Source organism: Schistocerca cancellata, chromosome 9, assembly GCF_023864275.1.
Source record: "Schistocerca cancellata isolate TAMUIC-IGC-003103 chromosome 9, iqSchCanc2.1, whole genome shotgun sequence".
Classification (NCBI taxonomy): Eukaryota; Metazoa; Arthropoda; class Insecta; order Orthoptera; family Acrididae; genus Schistocerca; species Schistocerca cancellata.
The window spans coordinates 385,150,974-385,176,145 of NC_064634.1; the positions used below are offsets into that span (position 1 = coordinate 385,150,974).

Sequence of the window (25,172 nt, forward strand, 5' to 3'; positions counted from 1 at the left end):
TTATGAACATCAAACGTGTCTCTTGTTTCATTCATAGCCAAGACATGAAGTAAGTTAAAAATCTCTAGTCTCAAGCGAGTCCAATACGTGAATGTAAACAGAAATCTATATTCAATTGTTCATTAGTCTTTTTACAATCAACACAGACACTGAAGAGCACAGAATACTATATAAACTTTTCTTGTTCTTCTCTACCCATACACGGAAAATCTGTGGACCTAGGTACTTGTCTGCTGCCGTTCGGCCGCTGGGTCCATCTTTTTCTCGTAACTGTTTTTTAGCCTGCACACACGAATTGGCAATGCACTGTTGGGCATATTCATTTCTCCCCCCACCTCTAAAATATCGGGTGTTCGAAACGGGGCAAGGCCGAGTGGTTCTAGAATTTACTCTGAAATTCTCAAAGCACTATATATTCTCCCCCTTAAATCAAACACGTGATATTTTATACAGTCATTATGTAAAATTATATCACATACAACTCTAACAATATACATTACAACATAGATCTTTGTACTGATTTAGAAGAAATTTTAGCTAATCTTTCATTTATTCTACTCTCACTCTATGTTAACATCAACCCCGAATATTCCATACATAATTTTACGTAATACACTCCTGGAAATGGAAAAAAGAACACCTTGACACCGGTGTGTCAGACCCGCCATACTTGCTCCGCACACTGTGAGAGGGCTGTACAAGCAATGATCACACGCACGGCACAGCGGACACACCAGGAACCGCGGTGTTGGCCGTCGAATGGCGCTAGCTGCGCAGCATTTGTGCACCGCCGCCGTCAGTGTCAGCCAGTTTGCCGTGGCATACGGAGCTCCATCGCAGTCTTTAACACTGGTAGCATGCCGCGACAGCGTGGACGTGAACCGTACGTGCAGTTGACGGACTTTGGGCGAGGGCGTATAGTGGGCATGCGGGAGGCCGGGTGGACGTACCGCCAAATTGCTTAACACGTGGGGCGTGAGGTCTCCACAGTACATCGATGTTGTCGCCAGTGGTCGGCGGAAGGTGCACGTGCCCGTTGATCTGGGACCGGACCGCAGCGACGCACGGATGCACGCCAAGACCGTAGGATCCTACGCAGTGCCGTAGGGGACCGCACCGCCACTTCCCAGCAAATTAGGGACACTGTTGCTCCTGGGGTATCGGCGAGGACCATTCGAAACCATCTCCATGAAGCTGGGCTACGGTCCCGCACACCGTTAGGCCGTCTTCCGCTCACGCCCCAACATCGTGCAGCCCGCCTCCAGTGGTGTCGCGACAGGCGTGAATGGAGGGACGAATGGAGACGTGTCGTCTTCAGCGATGAGAGTCGCTTCTGCCTTGGTGCCAATGATGGTCGTATGCGTGTTTGGCGCCGTGCAGGTGAGCGCCACAATCAGGACTGCATACGACCGAGGCACACAGGGCCAACACCCGGTATCATGGTGTGGGGAGCAATCTCCTACACTGGCCATACACCACTGGTGATCGTCGAGGGGACACTGAATAGTGCACGGTACATCCAAACCGTCATCGAACCCATCGTTCTACCATTCCTAGACCGGCAAGGGAACTTGCTGTTCCAACAGGACAATGCACGTTCGCATGTATCCCGTGCCACCCAACGTGCTCTAGAAGGTGTAAGTCAACTACCCTGGCCAGCAAGATCTCCGGATCTGTCCGCCATTGAGCATGTTTGGGACTGGATGAAGCGTCGTCTCACGCGGTCTGCACGTCCAGCACGAACGCTGGTCCAACTGAGGCGCCAGGTGGAAATGGCATGGCAAGCCGTTCCACAGGACTACATCCAGCATCTCTACGATCGTCTCCATGGGAGAATAGCAGCCTGCATTGCTGCGAAAGGTGGATATACACTGTACTAGTGCCGACATTGTGCATGCTCTGTTGCCTGTGTCTATGTGCCTGTGGTTCTGTCAGTGTGATCATGTGATGTATCTGACCCCAGGAATGTGTCAATAAAGTTTCCCCTTCCTGGGACAATGAATTCACGGTGTTCTTATTTCAATTTCCAGGAGTGTAGTTAGGATTTGTTAGGACTCTGTCTCAATTTTCAGTCACAAACTCCAGGTGTTCATGACACTTAAATACTTTATTCTTTATTCCAGCTCTTTGTACTACTTCTTTATCATGCAGTGGTCTTATTATTTATAAACTTTTTGTTGTCTGGAGGAACTGGGCAAAATAAAAGTGTTCCTATTGACACTCATAAAACATAGTAATGCTACCAGAATAATTTTTACGAAATTTTGTGACTTTTATCAAGATACTGCCCTTTCCCCTCTAGAAACAGTACCTATACCTCACATACAGGTTTATCCTCTTCTGTTTTGGTAGGTGCGCCCCTTTTTTAATTCCTGTTTTAGTATAGTACAGGTCAAGCCCCCATCTTGGTGCCCCTGTCCACACAGTGTAGGTCAGCCTTTCTTAGGTATGCCTTTCTGCCCTTCTCATTCAATACATGCTGGGTGCATCCCCCCTTATCCTTCTTGAGTAGGCCTCATGGTTCATTGCCCTAGTATACATCTTTATGCACACTATAACTAAATATTATCTGGTAAAACTTACTTCACCCTTCACACTCGCTTTTTCATATTCCTCTTTTATACCCTAGAGTCCTCCTTTACTTATCAACTTCTGTGTTCCCAGCATCTACTTCATGCCTACATACATTGTTTAATATACAATACGCTTACTTAGGTTATGAGAGTCCCACTATCCTACAAGTCGCCAGAATATTTGTTAGACTGACATTCCTGGATAATTATGACAATTAGTTCCTTCTTGACTTATGCTCATTAGTTATGCTCCTTATCAACATGATTTTTTTTTTCCAAGTACCTAGGCGATGTAGAACCGTCACAATGAACAACCATAAGTGCATATTTCTCTATGTGCACGTTCTTTCCACCTACAACACTTGACGGTTCTCACATCCTTTTAATCTGGACTTTCATTGTTTGCGTCTTCGTGTTATGGTGTGTGTATGTGGAAGTGTTTGTGTAGCCTGATTATTCGACCTACTTATATGAAATAAGTTGAAGGTTATTGAAAACCACGGAAAATAAGGACTTCAGCGATGGAAGTATATGCTTATGGAAAGAGGGAAAGATAGACCGGTACTCAGATGAGAAGTAAGAAAGGAAAAAAGTAGAAATGGTTGCTAAGATCGAAGAAGAGAAAGAGGATAACCCCAAAGACAGGAAACCCTTCCCATCCGATGTTAAACGCCTCCTACAGAATGGACATTCTGACCTTCACCTTTGAAGTCCCTGAAGAAAATCTTAGCAACTTCTATGGAACGGCAAATGGTGAAGAAAAGAATCAGTCGCACATGTCTGCGAGGATTGTCTGAAAGGTGTGGTGTGTGTCTGGTGCTAGTCGTGCTTGTACTTACACTACCCACCCCTTCCAAAACTAATACAAAACCTCTCCTATACATCACATCTCATAAAAGGTATAAAATATTCTATAAAAATAGACAATTATACACTAAGATCGAATAGTTCCTTAGTTAATCACTTTACACTATATTTTATACATGATTCTCTTGTCTATTATTTTTCTGTCATATCTGGTTTTCTATATGCTAAAATTATAGGATAGTTTAAGAATTCAAGAATAGACTACAGAATAGTTTGATTTGAAGGGAATTTGGTGCAGGAAAAATAGTATAGGTATAGAAGAAACACCAAAAACAATTTGGAATCCGACTGTCGTCACTCCGCCCATTAACACAGAATGTTAACGTCCCTGGGAGACAGATGTGACTCCACCAGGATCCCATGGATATGATATTAACCTCACTTGAGCAAGTGTAGACCTTACTTCTCATTAAATTTTGTGTGAATGTCTGAATATGGCCTTGTAAGCTGAAAACTGGTTTACAATAAAAGTAATATTGTAGAACAAAATCAAACTGGTGCTTTTCATTTATTATAATGTTGTTCTACCAAGAACCGACAGAAGATTCTGTTAATATGTTATTCTCGATTAAGTATGTCAACTTACATACCCATTTCTCGCCATTTGCGGGAAGTTTTAATTTTCTGCTCTAACATGAAGAAATCTGTGGCTGTGGCTCTTAAAATGCTGGATAAGACCAATGGTGAGGGAACTATTAGTGGAAGAATGTGCAGAGAATGTTTTCAACGCCTTAAGAACGATGATTTTGATGTCGAAGACCAGCATGGCAGGGGAAGACAGAACGTTTTCATAGCTACTGAAAATGATGAAGACAGTCACAGGACATCATTATCGAAGTGATTGATGTGTTTGAGCCCAGCATTGAAACACAAACAACCACAATACAGCGATAGACACACAAAGGTAATTTTGCAGCAGTCAGTGCTCAACCCCCATGTCGCAACACCTGACAAAATATACATGGAAATGTTGAAGTGAGAAGTCGTATCTCTCCCGCCGTATTCTCCAAACGTTTGCTCTCTCTCTCTCTCTCTCTCTCTCTCTCTCTCTCTCTCTCTCTCTCTCTCTCTCTCTACCATCTTTTTTCGATCAGTGGCATACAGTCTGGCTGATCAGCACTTCTCACCATATGAACAAGTGCAAAATTGAATCAATTCATGGATCCCCACAAATGACCCCAGTTCTTCCGCCGCGGGGTTTGTATGCTATCTGAAAGATGGGAGAATGTAGTGGCCAGCAATGGGCAATACTATTAATCATAATTTTTTTGTAAGTTTTTCACAATAAAACCTGAACTTCGAGAAAAAATGGCGGAAGCAAAGCTGTAGACCTAGTAGCATCATTAAGTTAGGAAAAAGCAACCGTCAAAACGTGTCTGGAGATTATACTCTCGGTAACTTCTCGATCTTTCATTAATTCAAACGGTTCTGCCAAATACTTACATTTACAGTGTCAAAGTTGGCTATTGTTCCTTTAAAACTTCGTTCTATATTATCTACTTGCGAACTAACAACGCGTGTAGTAACACCTGGGATTTTCAATTGAATAATCGACATTACTTCCTTAGGTCGATCTGTGCTCTCTTTCAAAGTATTCATTTCCTGTCTTACGGAAATAAATTTAACATTACATACATTTTTACAAAATTTTAATTTTTCGCTAAATTCAGATTCTATATTATTATATTTATCTTAAATGTCAAATTCTAATTTTTTAGTTAAATCTTGAAGTTGCTCATCCTGTTTCTGGTTAAATTCAGTAAATAGTTTATTAACGTGAATATTCAAAGAGCTAGTGAGTTCACTCTTTAAATCTAACTTCAGATTTTCTGCCTTATTATTTAGAGTGTCAAATTCAGTCTTTAATAAAACTATATTTGCTGCTTGACTGTTCGAGATTTCAGTTTGATTACTTAAGATTTCTCTCTGAGCATCTAATTTTTCACTTAGAGTGGCTGAATCAGCCTTCTGGTCATCTAACTTAGCATCTAATCTAGAATGTACTGAGCCTATCTCTTTTCTTAAAGCAGCAATTTGAGCGTTTACAGCTGCTGAATCTACTTGCTAGGCTTTAATTAAATTCACTAATTCAGACAAGTCTGGCATTTCCCTAGTCACTTTAATAGCTGTGACTGGTTCTGCTAGTTAATGTTCTTGATCCACCTCTTAGCTCTGGTGATCTAAAAAAAATTCACCTCTGAGTATAATAACTATACTAACAGTTTATCATTCAACAGTTCCCTCAACTTTACCAAATAATTATCGTTTTTCACTCACCCGGCGTAGAGTTCTAGCTGCGTTGGTGAGCGAATGTGCAATCAGCGCCAGTGTACAGCACTGGAGCTGTACACTGGTGCCGGCGGCATTGAATGTTGGTTTCAGCATCATTGTCGGCAAGCGGACGTAGAGTCAGCACCAGTGAGCAGCAACTGGTGTAGTCGGCATCAGTGGCTGGTTACTGTGTCAGCGTCAGTGCGATGTACGTTGTGTGAAGATGGCTTACTCTCCACACCCAATCTTCGTAGTTCCAAGGTTGAGGTTTTCTCTCTGTTTTTTTGCTGCTATTACTTTCCCACATCTTTTATTGCGTTGCACGCTCAACTTTCTTCCATTGATTTATTGGACTCAATACTATTACTGGAAGCAGTTCTCGTATCTTGTTAGGCCTGGTTGGTATGGCAACACCTAATATCTTCTTCCCGTTTCTGTCTTGAAATACCTGTTTTCTTTGGGTCCTGTCATTTGGGTCACCATGTTCTAACATTTTTTGACGTGTGTGACAAAAAATATTTTCTTATTTCCGTAATCTGATGATCACATATACAAGCTTTACTGTCAACGTACTCGTCGATTAACGATGTAGTTGACTCAAATCACAATAAGTTTCTTCATGTTCACTTAAATATATAACTTCCAGAGACCAATTAAATAACATTTATGAGAGACTTGGCTTAATAACCATTCCTCTTCTCACAAAATGTGAACTGCGTCTTGCCTCTAGCAAGTCCAAGACGTGAATGTACATAGAAATCTATATTCAATTGTTCATTAGTCTTTTTACAGTCAACACAGGCACTAAAGAGCACAGAATACTACATAAATTTTTATTGATCTTCACCACCCACCTGTACACGGAAACTCTGTGGACCGTACAGCAGGTACTTGTCTGCCGCCGTTCAGCCGCCAGGTCCATCTGTTTCTCGTAACTGTTTTTTGACCTGCATATACAAATAGGCGATGCACAATAGGGCGTATTCATTTCTCCCACTTACCTCTAAAATATCGAGTGTTCGAAACAGTGGAAGATCGAGTGGTTCTAGAATTTACTCCAAAATACTCGAAGCACTACAATGGCGCACTATCTTTTTAGCCATCGACATCTTTTAAGTGGTGATCCTGTCCCGCTTTTTCCCCCACTGCTCTCAGCTGTGGAGGGCGAGACACCTTTTACCTCAGTGCCCCTATTTTAATCCGCTATGTGCCCATTTACTGTAGTCACCTGATATATCTTCCCTTTTAGCAGATGACATGCACTCAGCCGATTGCGTCTTTGAGTTTGTCAGTGCCAGTGAGATGACATCGGTCATTTGAAGCTCTTTTTTGGGGAATACAACTCCCCCTTCAGTAGTGGTTTTCTAAGATATCCTTCCATTTTTAGTTTCCCTTCTCTTTGAGTTTCGCTCCCATTGCTGCTGATTTAGTATTCGGTTTTTTACCCTTCCCTAAGCCACAGAATGGGCATTTATGACCATAGTAGTTTTGCGCCCAAAAACTATATAAAAAAAAAAAAATAAAAAAACTTGTATCCAGTAGAATAGGGTGCGTCTCCTACCAGGCATCTCTGGCTCTCTTTTCATGGAAAGCCTTGCGGTCTGTTGCAGTTCTCCATGGACTTGTCTCCTTGAGTGGCATCTTCAGCGATGTCTTAATCATCTTTACTTATGGAGCATCGACAACAGCTTTCACTTTTCCACTGGCAAAACCATTTTTAAGAATTTCTATGTCAATGAGTTTCTTCCACTGTCCTTAAATTTTTAGCCTGTTGCTCTTGTGCTTGCTGAAACTACAAATTCGTGGGGCTCATCCTTGATAGAAAATTTTCTTTGTCCTTCTACGTGTCTCACCTGGCCGCACGCAGCACCCAGTCCTTTAGTGTCCTAAGCGGGACTTCCTGGGGTGCCGATTGGACAGCCCTCCTTTGTTTGTACTGATCCCTTGTCTGTTTAAAACTAGACGATGGGTGTTTCATTCATTGATATGCATGTCCATCCTTCTTACGCAGTCTCAAAATAATCCACCATCCTGGAAAACGTTTGGCCACTGGTGTCTCTTACACTAGCCCAGTTGAGAGTTTCTATGCAGAAGCTGCTGAACTACCACTGTCGTACTGGTGTGATGTCTTCCTCAGCAGATATACATGCCGTTTGTCTGCCATGCCCTGCCACCTATCCATGTCCTCTTTTTCGATAACTCCCTTGACTGCAGTATGGGATGCACCCTTCTTCTTTGTCCCGTCCTGGAGTTTGCTTTATCTACTGTTTGCAGCAGCTTAGCTTCATGCTGCTTGCCATGTTCCCAACCCTTCACTGCCTTGCCTTTGTGCAGCGGCTGGAGTTTATCTTGGACTTCATTTGCTTTGTAAGGTCAGTAATCCAGGTTTGCAACTTAGCGATGGCACCTTCGTGTACACTGATGGCTCTAAGGCTTACTGTGGCGTTGGGTGTCTCATCATCATTCACACTGACTATTTTCGAAATTGGCTTCCAGAACACTGCACAATTTTTACAGCAGCACTCTTCGCCCTCTATCAGGCCACCCAGTACATCTGGTGACACAAACTTTTTAATTGTTTCATGTGCTCTATTCTCTGAGTGCCCTTCAGCGCCTCTGTGTGCTGTACACAGTCCATCACTTAGTGCAGTGGGTTCAAGAAAGCTTCCATTTGCTCACTGTTGAGGGAGCCACTGCGATATTCATATGGGTTACTGGTCATATTGGTGTGATGAGAAATGAAGCTGCTGGCACTGCTGCCAAGGCTGCAGTCCTTCTAACTTGCCCTGCTAGCTCTTCTATTCCTTGGCATGGTCTCTGTGTTGCCGTCTCTCGACAGATGGTGTCACTTGTTCATCACCACTGGTATTCTGTTCACAGGAACAAGCTCTGGGGAATTAAACCTTTCACAGCAACTTGGCCGACCTCCTATCATTGTGAGGAGATCATTTTAGTTAGGTTACATATAGGGCACTGGTTTTTCAGCCATTGCCGTTTAAGGGGTGAGCCCCCACCACTTCATGCCCATTGTCATCAGCCTTCGGTGGTTCACCATTTCCTAACCGAATGCCCCCCCCCCCCCCCCCCCCCCCCCCCCCGTTTTTTTTTTTTTTTTTTTTTTTTTTTTTAAACTGCTTAAGTTCCGACTGTACAAGGCATCAAGATTAAGATTTGAATCTTTCAGCATTCCTGGGAAGAACAACAAACCAATGAAAGCTTTCAGTTCAGTAGTAATTGTGAGCTCTCTGACAGATTGTCCAGGTTCATATGTATAGATTCCATACAGGTTATCTGTTCATTAGTGTAAATGACAATAGTCTCAGCCATTGCGTTAGCTATAAACAGTGAAAAAGTCCACCTTGGTGATAGCAACGTCTACTTCACTGTACAACTCTTCAGGATCATCAGCACTACCACACAGTTCTCCTAATTTTGCCTTTGTAGCTCTTTTATACTGTCTTTGTCCTTATAAATGCACTCCATTTTTCTATGAAAGAGAGAAGGTCAACCAGAAGAGAATGAATGTTTGCAGTAATAGGTTAAAAGCCTGTGAACATAAGTTTCCCCCCAATCCAGTCCCCACTTGAAAGAGCAGTTCCATACAAGGTACTGTGGGATCCACACTGACCCCACAATGACCTCGTCTCCGATTTTTCAAAACAACTACATTTATGTATCAGTGACATGCTCTCTTTCACAATTGGCTGGCAACTGATGGATACTCAAAGCCATGTGGCCAGTGAATGGTTAGCTCATGCTCCAAATGTGTAACAACAAAGTGAGGTTTGAGGAGATCCCACAGTGCCGACCGAAGGTTAAGACTGTTGCAGCACAGCAATTGATATATACAGAGGGTTCCAAATTTTGAGGAATCCCCATACAACGTGTGAGTACAGGACCTTAATGGCTTTTTTTTAATGAAGCATGAGTGTACTATTTGCTGCAAGAATGGTACATTACTCAGATTTCAACTAGTTAGGCTTTCGTGGGATATCCTTTGAAAAATATATTTATATTTTTTCTTTTTTAAGGTTGTTTGTAAGAGAACGTAAATTTTCTGCTTTGTGCAGTTTGCGAATTTCGCTGTCTTCATCTACAGTTGAAATGCAATCACATTTCTTCTTTTTGCAGGTTACTCAGTCAATGGCAGGAGTTGTGAAAGCAATGGATGCTGCCATGAATAGTATGAATTTAGAAAAGATATCAGGCCTTATGGACAAATTTGAGAGCCAGTTCGAAGACCTGGATGTTCAAAGTTCGTATATGGAAAATGCCATGTCACAGACAACCACCACAACAGTGCCACAGAGTGATGTCGAAAACCTGATGCAGCAGGTTGCTGATGAGGCAGGGTATGTATTTTTACCTAATTATTGGAGTATACTGCAATGAAGGAAGTAATTCATAGTAAAATTGCGTTAAGTGGTGAAGTGTAACGCGAGTGGTTGAAAATAATGGAATATTCCTACGATCATAATAATTTCATTCTTTGATGATGTTAATTTGTTTTTAATTGTTTGATATGTCCCAGTTAGTATGCAATGTACAAAGACCAGTATTTCCTTTAAGGAAGTCAATTTTCACATTACTAAAGGCAAGACAGGTGGTTTCAAAACAATGGAAATGAGTTCCCAATATTTGCTGTCATATCTATTGGTTAATGAATTTTCTCAGTATTGCTTGCCTTGAAGACAACAATAATAATAATTTGTGTTATCTTTCCATACTTTGTTACCAGTGGGTGGGTGTCTGTGGATTTTGTGTCCATGTAATGTGTTTTTCATATGAGATTTGTAATCCTGTTTCCACAGAGATTCCGTGTAGTGTCTTTAGAACTTCCTTGGCTTCTCTTCTGGTATTTGTTATGATGACTGTATCATTGGCAAAGGCCAGACATGTTATGTTGATGGTTCTTGTCTCTCCCCATCTTTACCCCATTGGTTCCTTTGTCTCATGTCCTGATTATATTCTCCACAGCCAAGTTAAATAGAATGAGTGACAGGCCCTCCCTGTGCCCCACTCCTTTCTTGATTTTGAATGGTTCAGAGATCTCTCCTGTAAACTTCACTTTGGATATTGCATTTGTTAATGTTTCCTGGATTAACTCTCTGGTTTTGTTGACCACCTTCATTTGTTCCAGTGTGTTGAAGAATGTTTCTCTGTCTATGTAGATGTAGGGCTTCTTGAAGTCAACAAATTTTATTATGGTATTCCTGAACTTTCTTGTTGTCAATATCATTCTCAGGTGCCACATCTGTTCACTGCATGATCTTTCCTTTCTCCTACCTGTGGCTCTGTTTGAGGCTCTAGCTGATTTAATAGGGCTTTTGATAGAATTTTGTTTGTCACAGGCAATAGTGAAATTCCTCTGTAGTTATTAGCATCTGTTTTTCTTCCTCTCTTGTGGAGGGGGATAACACAAGAAGATAGTTTCAAATACCTGGGAGAGATTATACAGAAAACAGGTCTCAGTTCAACATCCAATGAAGAGGGGATCACAAAACTACTTCAGTACAGTAGCCTTACCAGAGGCCTTGTATGTCCGAGATACAACAGTAATCAAGGAAAGAACAAAAACCAAGGAAATGGAAAAATAAGAGAAGAAAATACTGAGAAAGATGTACGGGCCAGTTCAGAAAGAGCTGATCTGGATAGAGAGAGACCAACAAAAGAACTGTACGAACACACAGATGATTACAAACATCACCAGGAAAAGAAGGGCAAAGTTCTACATACACATACATAGGATGAATGAAAGTAGGTGAACGAAAGTAGATTGACCAAGAAAATTTTTAACTTAGTAACAACTAGTACATTGAAAACCAAATGGGTAAAGAAAACCATGGGAGACCTCAAGAGGGAAAAAACTGAGAAAACATCAGAAAACAGAAATTTTGGCAAATGCCCAAAGAGAAGAAAACAGGAAAGAATTGGGCAGAAGAGAGAAAGAAGAAACACAGTGAATACAGGAGAGGTTTTTTGGGAAGGAAAAAGGAGAGAGACAGAAAGAAATTGGATGAAAGTTGATTGTATTGTAGTGCTCTCCGTAACAGGGAATTAATGTTGTTGTTGTTATTAACAATAATAATAATAATAATAACAATAATAATAATTATTGAAGAAGGTTAGGAGATGATGATTATGATGATGATGATGATGACGATGATGATATTGTTATTGTTATTATTATTATTATTATTATTATTATTATTATTATTATTGTCTCCTTCTTGTTTACAAGCTGACAGTGATCAGGGAACATCAGTATTTTGCTATATCTTCCCATTACCTCTGATTTGTTCAAAACGAGTGATAAATTAAATCTGCCTGCTTTCCTGATGTTATAATAATAATATTTGTTCATATATCTTTTTGAGCATATAAAAGCTGTACAGTTTTGTTAATGAGGGAGTGCTAGGAAGTGTAAGGTTCTATTTGGATTCCACTTTATTGATGTATCAGTGCTCAGCACTAGTAGATATGTTTTAAGGGCAAGATTCTAGATGTCATACAATTTTTGTTTGATTGTCAAGTAGTTTGTGAAGTGAAGTGTATGTGCCATACTTGCATGACCGAGCAGCAGCAGCAATAATAATAATAATAATAATAATAATAATAATAAGTAGCAAATCAGTTATGAATATACCGTTCATCTTTATGCACGTGATTGCAGTGTATGTGTACAGCGCTATTACAGATGATTGAAGTGATTTCATAAATTCACTGTAGCTCCATTCATTGACATATGGTCACGACACAATACAGATACGTAGAAAAACTCATAAAGTTTTGTTCGGCTGAAGCCGCACTTCAGGTTTCTGCCGCCAGAGCGCTCGAGAGCACAGTGAGAAAAAATGGCGACAGGAGCCGAGAAAGCGTATGTCGTGCTTGAAATGCACTCACATCAGTCAGTCATAACAGTGCAATGACACTTCAGGACGAAGTTCAACAAAGATCCACCAACTGCTAACTCCATTCGGCGATGGTATGCGCAGTTTAAAGCTTCTGGATGCCTCTGTAAGGGGAAATCAACGGGTCGGCCTGCAGTGAGTGAAGAAATGGTTGAACGCATGCAGGCAAGTTTCACGTGTAGCACGCGGAAGTCGACGAATAAAGCAAGCAGGGAGCTAAACGTACCACAGCTGACAGTTTGGAAAATCTTACGGAAAAGGCTAAAGCAGAAGCCTTACCGTTTACAATTGCTACAAGCCCTGACACCCGATGACAAAGTCAAACGCTTTGAATTTTCGGCGCGGTTGCAACAGCTCATGGAAGAGGATGCGTTCAGTGCGAAACTTGTTTTCAGTGATGAAGCAACATTTTTTCTTAATGGTGAAGTGAACAGACACAATGTGCGAATCTGGGTGGTAGAGAATCCTCACGCATTCGTGCAGCAAATTCGCAATTCACCAAAAGTTAACGTGTTTTGTGCAATCTCACGGTTTAAAGTTTACAGCCCCTTTTTCTTCTGCGAAAAAAACGTTACAAGACACGTGTATCTGGACATGGTGGAAAATTGGCTCATGCCACAACTGGAGACCGACAGCGCTCACTTCATCTTTCAACAGGATGGTGCTCCACCGCACTTCCATCATGATGTTCGGCATTTCTTAAACAGGAGATTGGAAAACCGATGGATCGGTCGTGGTGGCGATCATGATCAGCAATTCGTGTCATGGCCTCCACGCTCTCCCGACTTAACCCCATGCGATTTCTTTCTGTGGGGTTATGTGAAAGATTCAGTGTTTAAACCACCTCTACCAAGAAACGTGCCAGAACTGCGAGCTCGCATCAGCGATGCTTTCGAACTCGTTGATGGGGACATGCTGCGCCGAGTGTGGGAGGAACTTGATTATCAGCTTGATGTCTGCCGAATCACTAAAGGGGCACATATCGAACATTTGTGAATGCCTAAAAAAACTTTTTGAGTTTTTGTATGTGTGTGCAAAGCATTGTGAAAATATCTCAAATAATAAAGTTATTGTAGAGCTGTGAAATCGCTTCAATCATTTGTAATAACCCTGTATTAGGTGTGTGTGTGTGTGTGTGTGTGTGTGTGTGTGTGTGTGTGTGTGTCCATCCATATCAGTTTATACAATTTTCCTTTGTGTAAACAGAGTTCTGATGTTATATCTAAAGATGTTTGCTAATATGCTTCCAGTAGTTTGGGATCTTCTGTGAAGATATTTGTTGGTATTTCATAGAACTTCATTTGTAAGGTTGTGTGCTCTTTGAAAGGGGTGTGCATAATATGTGTAGTAGGTAATGCATCTGACTTCTTAACTGGCATCATCGTAAATTTTAACAGTCACAGTAGGCATTGTGCCTGTGGGGAAAATTCTAATTTCCTGAAAAGGTCTTGCAAAACAGCTTTGGATGCAGGTTAGAGAAGGGATGGGGGTGGGTAAGAAATGGCAGGTATATTATCATATGATGTGCCACTTGCCACAACGTAGCCTTCCTTTAAGAGGAGGAAAAGATGAAGAAGGTCTTTAAGAAAATATTGTGCAAAACAGATATAATTACTTTCTGTATGTCCTGGGACCCTTCATTGAATGGCAGTGAGGGGAGGGAGGAGGCAAGAAGCTATTATTCATAGACTTACGTGGTTTGGTAATGTGTGGCTTTGTCTCCTGAATATACCAAGGAGCAACTTTCATACACAAGTTTGTGGTATCTTGAAGTGATGCATTCCGGACTCCAGATACCATTAAGAAGAACTTGGCAGAAGTGATGCCATAGATAGAAAAAAGGACAAAAACATGAATACTTCAGCAGTTGATAAAATACAGAACTGTACTTAAACACGAGGGGGGGGGGGGGCTGGCTTGGTTAGAGAGTGTGAGTGTGAGTGAGTGAGTGTGTGCATGTGTGTGCGTGTTTCAACACTATTCCATTAACTTTGTTGTAACTCTTATATTTTTATAATTAATGTAATGTTTGTTCCATCGAGATGCTAAAGTGTTAATCAACTTTTCTTTTTAAGTAGCCATTCTTATTTGAATTTTAAATTGATCATAATGTCCACATTGATTCATACTATACCAATGCTTCAGTTTTTAAATCTGGTTGCTGCCTTGCACATTTGTGAATGGTACCTGTGAGTTCCAACAAACTATAAAAAGTATATACAGTGTTACTTGGTCAGGTGCATATATAACAATGTATTTACTTTTAACATCGGACTATTTAAACTTACTTGGTTGAACAACTTCCTATGATGAATACTTGAACTTCTTCTCTGATGATGATCTTGTTGCTTAAATAAAACTGTTAACACTGATCATACACTACCTGTAATATTATCTCACATACTTCTCTTTAAATAACTGGCAGACACCAGTGCTTCTGTCTAATGTTTCATATATTAATTACTCAAAGGACAAATACAACCTATGCAGGGCTACAGCACTACTAATTCCACATCAACAGACCAAACTACCACATATACACAAGTAATCCATGCATATTTTTTCCCACATTTAAAGAGTAAAAACTGGAGTGCGCAGTTTAGTTGTAATAAGGTTGGTACTGCTCAGGCTCCAACAATAGAGCCTGTTATAAAATAGTGTTGTTGTCGCGTTGGTCTGTGATGTCAGTGGCCTGTTAGAAATGAAGTATTAACCAAGTGTTAACTTCTTAATTATGGCTAAAAGTTCTTGTTACCATTCATACACAGATAAAGAAAAAGAAAAACTTTGAAATTATTAACAAAGCAGAGAACATTGAACACCAGGTTGTGGAAAGAAAGTGCAATGTGAGCAAAGGATGCATTAAAAAATTCAAGAAACGGATGGTGATCGTCATGCATTTTGCGGCCAAGAAATGAAACATCTGGACTTCAAAAAAAGGCTTTTCTATTATGTTTATGAGAAGCAAATATATGGATGCGCAGTAACTAGTCAAATATGCCCAACTCAAAGCATTGGCTTTAGCAAAAGAACTATGCATCACCAGTTTCAAAGCTAGTCAGGGCAGGCTATCAAGATTTTTCAATTGAAGTGGATTAGGCTTCTGGAGGAAAAATACCATCGCTCAATGGTGTCCATGCGATTATGAGGAAAAATAGTGTATTGTCATCACTATGTGATAAATTTGCACTGTGAACATTCCTGTACATTATCACAAATTGGTAACACGGATCAAACACCAGTTATTTTGAAATGCCGCTAAACAGCACCATGAACAGGAAAGGAGAATTAAGTGTCATGATACAAACTGGCAGGAATGAGAAGCAAAGTTGTACAGTGGTGTGCGAGACAAGTTGCAAAAAGGAACAACTGACTTGGTCATTATCTGTGAAAGCCCAACATCTGTTCTGCAACAACTAGATGTGTGTATAAGTCGCCCATTCGACGCTGCACTTAAACAGCAACATGCACGATGGATGGCCGATGAAAGCCACAAGTTCACGCTGAGTGGAAAAATCAAGCGACCAAATTTGTCACAGATTTGTGAGGGTGAAATGTGCATGGGACCCCATTCTGATACCACTGTCAAAAAAATCCAACGAAAAGTGTGGTATCAGAAATTCACTGGACAGAACTGAGTATGACACTCTGTGGGAAGATAGCAGTGAGAATCACTTCTTTCACAAGTGATGACGAATATAATCATTATGTTAGAATTTTTTTTGTAAACAAAACATAAATTAATGCAAATATTCCCCCATGAAATTATGGTGTGCAGATTATTCAGTGGTGTGGATTATTCACATGTATATGATAGTCCGTTATTTTCATTCTCAATTTCTTTATAATCTTTTATAAAAGCTCCAGGGATCTTGGCACACTTCCAGGGTAGAACGTTGTGCTCCAAAGAGACTCTGTTACTGCACCAGAGCAATAACTTCTTCCTCGCATTCCCTTTTAAGTGACCATGGCTACTGTCTCTCACTGAAGACTTGTTGCATTGTCCCCAAATACATTGTTCCCCATGCACATACAGATGTAGAGGCTGGCAATATCTGAGAAATACATTAATCCTATTTCTATTTCAAGCATCATTCATCAGTAAGAACTGAATGCGCATCACCCCCTTAAAGTGGCGTGTATCACTGCAAGTGTCATTCTTGAACTATGTCACTGTAAGAAAGGGTATCATCCTTATGTTGCTTGTATATGGAAACAGTTCCTTTTACAAGTATGTACAATATTTACATTGACTGTTGTATTTCATTTATGTCAGTCTTGAAGGTATTACTACTTTCCAATTTTGTAGTGGTAACAATGACTATTTCTAAAAGGCTTATACTTCACTCTGTTACCAATATCGCAGCTAGAAAAATCAAGATAAATAGTATCTCAACACTCAAGAAAAGATTTAATGTTGCTTCTTCACTGTGAAGCATCTGCTGCAAAATAGTAGCAAGCAATGTTGGGGGGGAGGGGGGGGGGATTTATGCCTGTCAGATATGTCGCAAAGTTAGTTTCTGTGCTTCTGACAGATAATTCACCAGCAATTTTTTGTTGTTGTTGTTGTTGTTGTTGTTGTTGTTGTTGTGGGTGGTGGTGGTGGTGGTGGTGGTGGTGGTGGTGGTGGTGGTTGGTGGTCTTCAGTGTAAAAGAAAAGTTTGATGGAGCCCTCTGCACCAGTCAATCCTGTGAAAGTCTCTACATTTCTGTATAACTATTGACCCCTACAGCCATTTGAACCTGCTTACTGATTTCATCTCTTGGTCTCCCTATACAGTTTTACCTTGTCCCCTATACAGTTATTACCCTCCACACTTCCCTCAATTGCAAAACTAACAATTCTTTGATACTTCAGGATGTGTCCTACAACTGTTTCTTTCTTTTAGTCAAATTATGCAACAGTTTTAATTTTCCCCCAATTTGTTTAAGTACTTCTTCATTAGATATTCGGTACACCCTTCTAATCTTTAGCATTATTCTGAAATACCACATTCCCAAAGCATCTTCTCTTACTTGTTTATCGTCCATGTTTCACCACTGCAATAAGTTACCCTCCAGACAAACACATTGAGGAAAGATTTGCTAACACTTAAATTTATATTTGGTGTTAATAAGTTTCTCATTTTCAGAAATGCTTTTTATGCGGTTGCCAGTGTGCGGATTACAGCCTCTGTGCTTCAGCCACCATTAGTTATGTTGCTGCCCAAATAACAAAATTCATCTACCACTTTTAAGGTTTCATTTTCAAATCTAATTTTCTCAGCGTCTCCTGATTTAATTAGACTACATTGCATTACCTCGTTTTACTTTCATCGATGTTAATCTTACAACCTTTTTTCAAGACACTTTGTGCTTTGTTCAGCTGCTCTCGTCCCTTATCATCTCTTGACAAAATCTCAGAGTTGTAATTCCTTCTCCTTGGCTTTTAACTTCCTTTCCGAATTTTTTCTTGATTTGCTTCACATTTAGCTCATTGTGCATGGTGAACTTCAGGAAGAAGCTAGCGCCCTGTCTAATTTCCTTGAGTGTTGCTTCCTTTTCATATTATTAGGTTATCATAAGTGCAATCTGGTTTATGTAAAAGTTATAGATAACCTTTTGTTCCGTGTGTTTTATCCCTGATAGTTTCAGAATTTTGAAGGGATTGCCAAAATAAGAGATGTGTTCAAAAAGAAACCGAACTTTAGCTGTACAGGTTTATTGCTTATTATACAACATTTTAAGCACTGTCCCTTCAAAATAGTCTCCTCCACTGGAAATACACTGTTCCCATCATTTCTTCCAGTCTTGGAATGCCTCCTGGAACACATTTGTGGTATGATGCACAGGTTTCTCATCACATTGTCCTGTATCTCCTCTATGGCTTGGAAATGACGTCCTTCAACGTGTTTTTCGGTTTGGGAAACAGGAAAACTTCTGCTTGGGCTAGATGCGGAGAATACTGTGGATGGGGCACAACAGGAATGTGGTGTTTTGCTAGATAGCTGCAGACAAGGAGTGACACATAAGCTGGCGCGTTGTCATGAAGCAATATCCAACTCTGGTTTTCCCACAATTCATGTCTCTTCCTGTGCACAGCATCCTGCATGCGCTCTAGGATTCCCTGGTAGACTTTCTTGTTTACAGTCTGACCATGTGGCACAAATTTGGTGCATAATGCCTTTGTAGTCAAAAAACACAACCATCACTATCTTGATCTTTGACCGACTCGTGCATGCTATTTTTTGACGAGGTGACCCTCTGCCCACCCACTGCGATTACTGCATCTTCATTTCAGCATCATAGCTGTACACCCACATCTCATCACCTGTTATGATGTTTTTAAGAAAGTTTTCGCTGTCATTAACAGCAGCAAGTAGTTCCTCACACATTTCAACACGGGTCTGTTTCTGATCCTCAGTCAACAAACGCGGTACGAATTTGGCACTGACACAACATGTCTCAAGTTTTTCACTCAAAATTTGCTGGCATGATCTTATGCTGATCATATGTTGATGTGAAAGGACGTCCAGACTTGGAGTCGTCACAGGTGAACATTCTGCCATGTTGAAAACATTTAAACAACTCGTAGCACTATGTGCGACTCGTACAGTTCTCCCCGTATGCTTGGCTAAGCGTTTGAAATATCTCTGTGAAAGTTTTGACAAGTATGTAGCAGAATTACACACACACACACACACACACACACACACACACACACACACACACACACACACACACACACACATTGTTCTTCAAGCTCCTTCATTGCCCTAATTTAGCGAGCAGGCTGTACACGTGCTTACTTCAGAGGCTGTGGTTTGCTTGCTAATTGTCCGAACGACATGAGGCCAATGGGAGTTTGCTATCTAAACCTGCTACTAGGTGTGCTCAGTAGCTGCACCACACTTTCTCTGCTGGTTGGTGCACTATTTCAAAAGTTGGTTTCTTTTTGAACACACTTCGTATTTCTCTAAGCTTACAAATGCTATAAAACCTTAATTGTGCAATTTACATTTTCAACTGTCTGCCTACATGAGAAATATTAGCCATCACGGTTGTAATTTCATAGTATTCTCATTTGTTTGGTGTCATGTTATGTGAAAGTTATTGGGTAAGTTGTCAATAATAAAAAAAATGTAATAGCAGGTTTTTATTACCGTATATGATGACAATTGGTCTTTATGGTGCTGAAAGAATTTGATTTTTCTTCTATACAGGTTGGAATTGAACATGGAACTGCCAGAGGGTCAGTTAGGCTCTGTTGGGGCATCGACACAAGTGTCTCAGGAGCAGGATGAACTAACTCAGCGCCTGGCTCGTCTGCGACAAGTTTGAGTAGTGCAGGAGACTGGTGCTGTGCTGGAATCGCTTGTGCCTCTTTTAGTCCCTGCCTATTAATATATCTTTGTATATTGTACATGTATGGCCCATTGTTCATAATCTGTCAGTGAAGTTTTGGAGAAGTAAGTGTGTGTGTGTGTGTGTGTGTGTGTGTGTGTGGAGAGAGTGAGAGTACAATTGTGAGTGTGCATGAGTGCTGTTTTTGTTTTTAGTGACTTTCTAAGGTGATAGATCTTTTAAATTCATTTTTATTAATTTCGTTCTGTGTACATTTTGTTCTTTAGCGGAAGGCCAATGTGCTTCTGCAGGTATTACAGCTACAGGCAAAAGATGACCTCCGGTAATATTTTTATCAGTATATCTGCAGGCACACTGAACCCTGCACTTTCTTTTGGGAATTCTTGTGTTTAGTTTGTCATAGTGACTACCAGTTTAATTTTGATACAAAAGCTCCTTACAAAGGAAACGCAATCATAAACTGTGTATTGTAAGGACTTTTTTTTTCTAGTGGTTTCATGCTGCCTTGTATAATGTGATTTGGACTGTCTGATTCATCATTAGTTGAAGGTATTTAAACACTAATTACAAGGGTATCTTATGTTTCTAGAAACTGAAAATGGTCAAATAGAATTTCAGTGTGCTGTGACTTGATTCATATCCCATGGCAACCTCTATATAATGCACTAATGGAAGATATGGTTTCAAGTGTAGGGAATTTGACGGCTTTTCCCACCTTTACTGCTTGTTTCCAGTCTTGGTTCAGTGTCACATTCAGTTTCTGATGTACAGATAGAGCTTGGGTGTTCATTACAGATGACTTGATCCTGATGTGAAGACACAATAGAATTTAAAATTTATTATGCGACTGCATCAGAGAGATAATCTGAAAACCTATTTGTATACTGTCCTTGTATGGCCACTGTCATTTGTGATTATACTGAAATAAAGTATAAAAAATTGCTCTTGTTAGTGAAGATATGATGCTTGTAAATGCTGCACTCCTACTGTTAATAATAACAAACATTGCACTTGTTTTGATACACTAGTTCTTTTGTAAATATGAACTGTCATCCAAGAGATATTAACTTCACAGAATGTCAAAGAACATAATAAAACAGTTGAGTTGTGCTTGCAGTTATTAATTTGATTAGTTTGCTTTCAAAAAATAAATATATTTTTTAACTCTGATTTTCCACATGTAGTATTATTTCCTATTGCACTCCACTTCAGTTACTTCTCAGTTCCGAATCATTGTTAACATCTGAGAGTGTTTTATGCAGAAGAGTATCTCCAAAATACATTGTGGTGTTTATATGTTAATTAAGTGTGATATTCAGAATTTCTGTTTTGGAATAAAATCACTAAAAATGAGAACATAAATATATTGGGCATTTAGAGTTTTTTTTCTGGTTGCTTTTAGCTCATTTATACAGTTTTAGTAACACAGTACAGTTATGTAACCCATGAATCAAATAGTCACTAGAGTAAGATATTGGTTTTATTGGGCTGAAACGAATCTTAACTTCTTGGGTACATTCGGCAAGCAGCCTGTATGCTGAATTCACCCTCTTCTGTCTGATGTACCTTCACTCATGATGCGCGCAAATTCAGAGATTGTACATCCATACAGTTCACAGATGCACTTGTAGAGGCCACCTGGGTCGCACCCTGGCACGCTCTGGTGAGCCGCCAAAGAAACAGTATTATTTCTGTGATCACAAACGGATGCTCAGCCTACTCTGTAACCTGTATTGCTGTTGTCCAGTCAACGTTTTCAGTGCTACGCACAACCTGTACTTAATTGTATCTTATGTGTTCCTCTATAAAGTACTATGTTCCATAGATAATGTTTGTTCTTGCTATAGAACCATTATTGTGCAAAACTTAATTTCAATACAATCTTTAGTTACCGTATTTACTCGAATCTAAGCCACGCTTTTTATCCGGTTTTTGTAATCCAAAAAACCGCCTGCAGCTTAGAATCGAGTGCAAAGTAAGCGGAAGTTCTGTAAAATGTTGGCAGGTGCCGCCACAAGTAACTTTTGTCGTCGAATATACATAGCGCTACACAGGCATGTTTTGCAGGCACAAAGATAAATACTGGCGCCAAAACCTCTGCGTCAATAAATAAATAAAAAAAATAAAAAAGTGGAAGACGAACTTTTTTCTCCGCCCCGAGTTTCGACCACTGCATTTTCATACATTATCCAACAAAGTAAATACAAATTCCGTATTGTTCATCTTCGAATGTAGCAGCCTTTCAATGTACTACGAAAATCCGACTGGCAAGACTGTTGGGGATGTTTGTCAATATGGCCAACTCTACGTTCTGAATTTTTTCTACCTGTGATAAGAGATGGTTGCTAATAGGAACTTTTATGAATTGTGAATCACATGCAGTATTCTCTTCATCATAAGAATAATACGAATATAAACATTTTGCCATATATTCTTTTGTGTTTGCTGCTACTTCATTTAAATCCTGTCTGCCTTATAAACTACGAAACTAGAGTGAGACAACAGCAATCACGGAAGAATATACATATCATCCCATGTTTATATTAGTATTATTCTTGCACCGATTAGAGATACAGGTGGAAATGAAGCACGACAACTGACTAGATTTTTAAATCTAAGATGACTCTAATTTCTGTGCAGAAGGTAATGTACTAAAGAGGCATCTGCAAAGATATTCAAACGGAGAAAAATTTTCGCTAAACTCTCCTTCACATCCTCTTCTATCACACGCAGTCTATTATTTGGTTCTTGTTGATCATTATCAAAGAAAGCAGCAGTGTAAGTAACAACAAATTGCAGTCTCTTGCCATTGTTTCGCTAATGAGACGATTTTATTTATTTATTTATTTATTTTTTCAATTGGAAGGGTCGGTAGCGCGTACAAAAGCAAGCCATGCTGCAAGCAGCGACAGGTCGTAAACACTCATTATCAGAATGCGACGAACAAGGCGTGACACAGTACAATAATGCATTTTCAGCTTAGAGTGACGTAAACACCTATAACAAAGTAACGGCACTTATCAGATCAAAGAAAAATAAGCAATCAATTCAACCCAGACGAACCACGTGAAAAAGGAAGGGTACCCGTATAAATACAGACAGAGTGCCTGACGCATAGCAATGGCTACCTGGTAAAGCTTAACTGCTAAGTTTACGACTCGAACCAAACTACTGTAGCTGTATCGTCATTCATTCGACCTAAATTGTGTCTCATATTACAATGGACCAACTTTGTTTCGTTTTGGAGGTGTGGCCTAAAACTTTTCTCTCCCCTTGAATTTCAAATCTCAAATTTCAGGTGCGGCTTAGATTCGGGAAAAATTTTTTTCCTTGATTTCGAGTCTCATTTTTCAGGTGCGGCTTAGATTCGAGTAAATACGGTATACCTAGCCATTTGTTCTCAGAATTCTTGGTATGCTGTTCGAATTATTCTGTAATAACCCTTTAGCTTCCCATATACATTTGGCTTCTTTCTGAAGTCCATGCCATCTCAAATGTAGCCATTTGATTCATGTCACGTATATTCAGTTCCACCGTTGCTTCTGCCCTAATGACTTTCGGTTTTTTGCATGACTTTTGCATTGTTCATGGATGCTGCTTGCCTATGACATGCATTCTATATCAGCTAACTTTCAAATATAATTTATATCATCTTTGTCTTCAACCATGACCGTTGTGGCTTTGTACGCTTCCTGGGCTTCTGCTTTGCCTGTTATTGCATTATAATGTAGAATTAATACACATCTGCAGTTCTACCAAATAGCTAGTGAAATTTCAGTTGAATTTAACAACTTGTGTATTGCCATCACAAACATACAGTAATTAGATTATATCAATCTCCTTTGTTCAGTATGCAGAATTAGAATGAATTAATGAAGATAATTTTAATGTCTTTCATTAAGTAACATCCATTATTCAGATATCTGTGCCTTGGAATTCAGCATATTTCGAAGGCAGGCTGGCAATTCAGGGAAATTTTATTCCCATGCCTGAGCAGGAACTTCCTCTTGCAAACTTACTTTGATCACTGTTGCGTGTTGAAGATGTGCGTCGTGTCTCAGTATAGCTGCCACATGCAATTGCAAATAACAACCTTGCACAACATCTGTACTTTTCACATTCAACATCTCATTTTTATAACCTTCACTTGCAAGTAGCATTTTTTGGTAAGAAGATGTAAGGATTCACATCACTTTGATTTGGCAGAAAACTGGCCACCACAGAGATGAAGTCCAAGTCAGTTGCTAATGTGAGAATAAACTAGACTGTCCTCAGAAGTCAGATTTGTGATCTGCACAAGCCGGCCTTTATATGATTCTATTCTAAACAACACACCAATGACTGAGGAGTATTCCCAGATAGCTATTAAAGACACTTTTATTACAGCATCACAACAAATCTGAGTTCAGCATAATAAAAACTGAAATAATCAATTTTTGAAAATATAATCCCATCTTTTAAGTCTCCCGACCCGTGGTTCTGAGCACCTTTTCTGAACTCTCCATTTCCTAAACTTCACTAGCCCTTTTCTTTCACCTCTTTTTACTTCCTCTTCAACCCTTCTGTGAAAAGAAGCATCTACTGCTTCTGAAAGCTTGCGTATTTTGGTACCTTTATTTGTGTGTTATCCTACTGCCTCTTGATGAAGTTTTTTATCCATCCCACTGCAGAACAACTGAGATGATCATCCTTGATCAGGTAAGAGTATCAGAATCCAAGTCCACAGTGATGATGGTCACAATGATCACACTAGCACAACTACACAGTCAAAGTTCCACTATGGCAATACCAGTCCAGTCCAGTCGTGTAGTATCATCCATGGTGATGGGTGGAGGATGTAACTGGAGTCGTGTAGACTCCCACAGGTGGGTCGGAGGATGTGGCCCGCTCTTGGCCTGGAGATGAGCGAAGTACTGCCTGCTGTGGGTGAGCCGACATTTAAATACACAGCAGACGGAAGAACATCACAGGCACTTGACCCACAGATACAAGCTAGTTTCTTAAATTGCAGTGCTGTCATGTGCACTGGCTGTGAATGACGGTGGTGCCCCTGGCGGTGCCTGCTAGCATCTGGCTTGTCATCAGACTGTTTATAATGAGTAGTGTGTCCACATCATACAATGTACTAGTGAATCCAGTTAAGTCTCTGCAGGAGAAGCAACTGTGGGCCAAGGGTAGGCTTCCTGCATGGTGTAGATGTTGAGCT

At 40.1% G+C, this 25,172-nt stretch overlaps 1 protein-coding gene across 1 annotated transcript in view; it reads left to right on the forward strand.

Moving 5' to 3' along the window:
* The window catches only part of LOC126100478 (charged multivesicular body protein 1b), a 44,106-nt gene extending 22,970 nt beyond the window's left edge, over positions 1 to 21,136 (forward strand). Inside the window, exons 3-4 of the mRNA XM_049911086.1 lie at positions 9,843 to 10,063; positions 19,825 to 21,136. Coding sequence (XP_049767043.1) covers positions 9,843 to 10,063; positions 19,825 to 19,942 — 339 coding nt within the window. The 3' untranslated portion in view covers positions 19,943 to 21,136. The remainder of the gene's footprint in view (positions 1 to 9,842; positions 10,064 to 19,824) is intronic.
* The last annotated feature ends 4,036 nt before the right edge of the window (positions 21,137 to 25,172 follow it).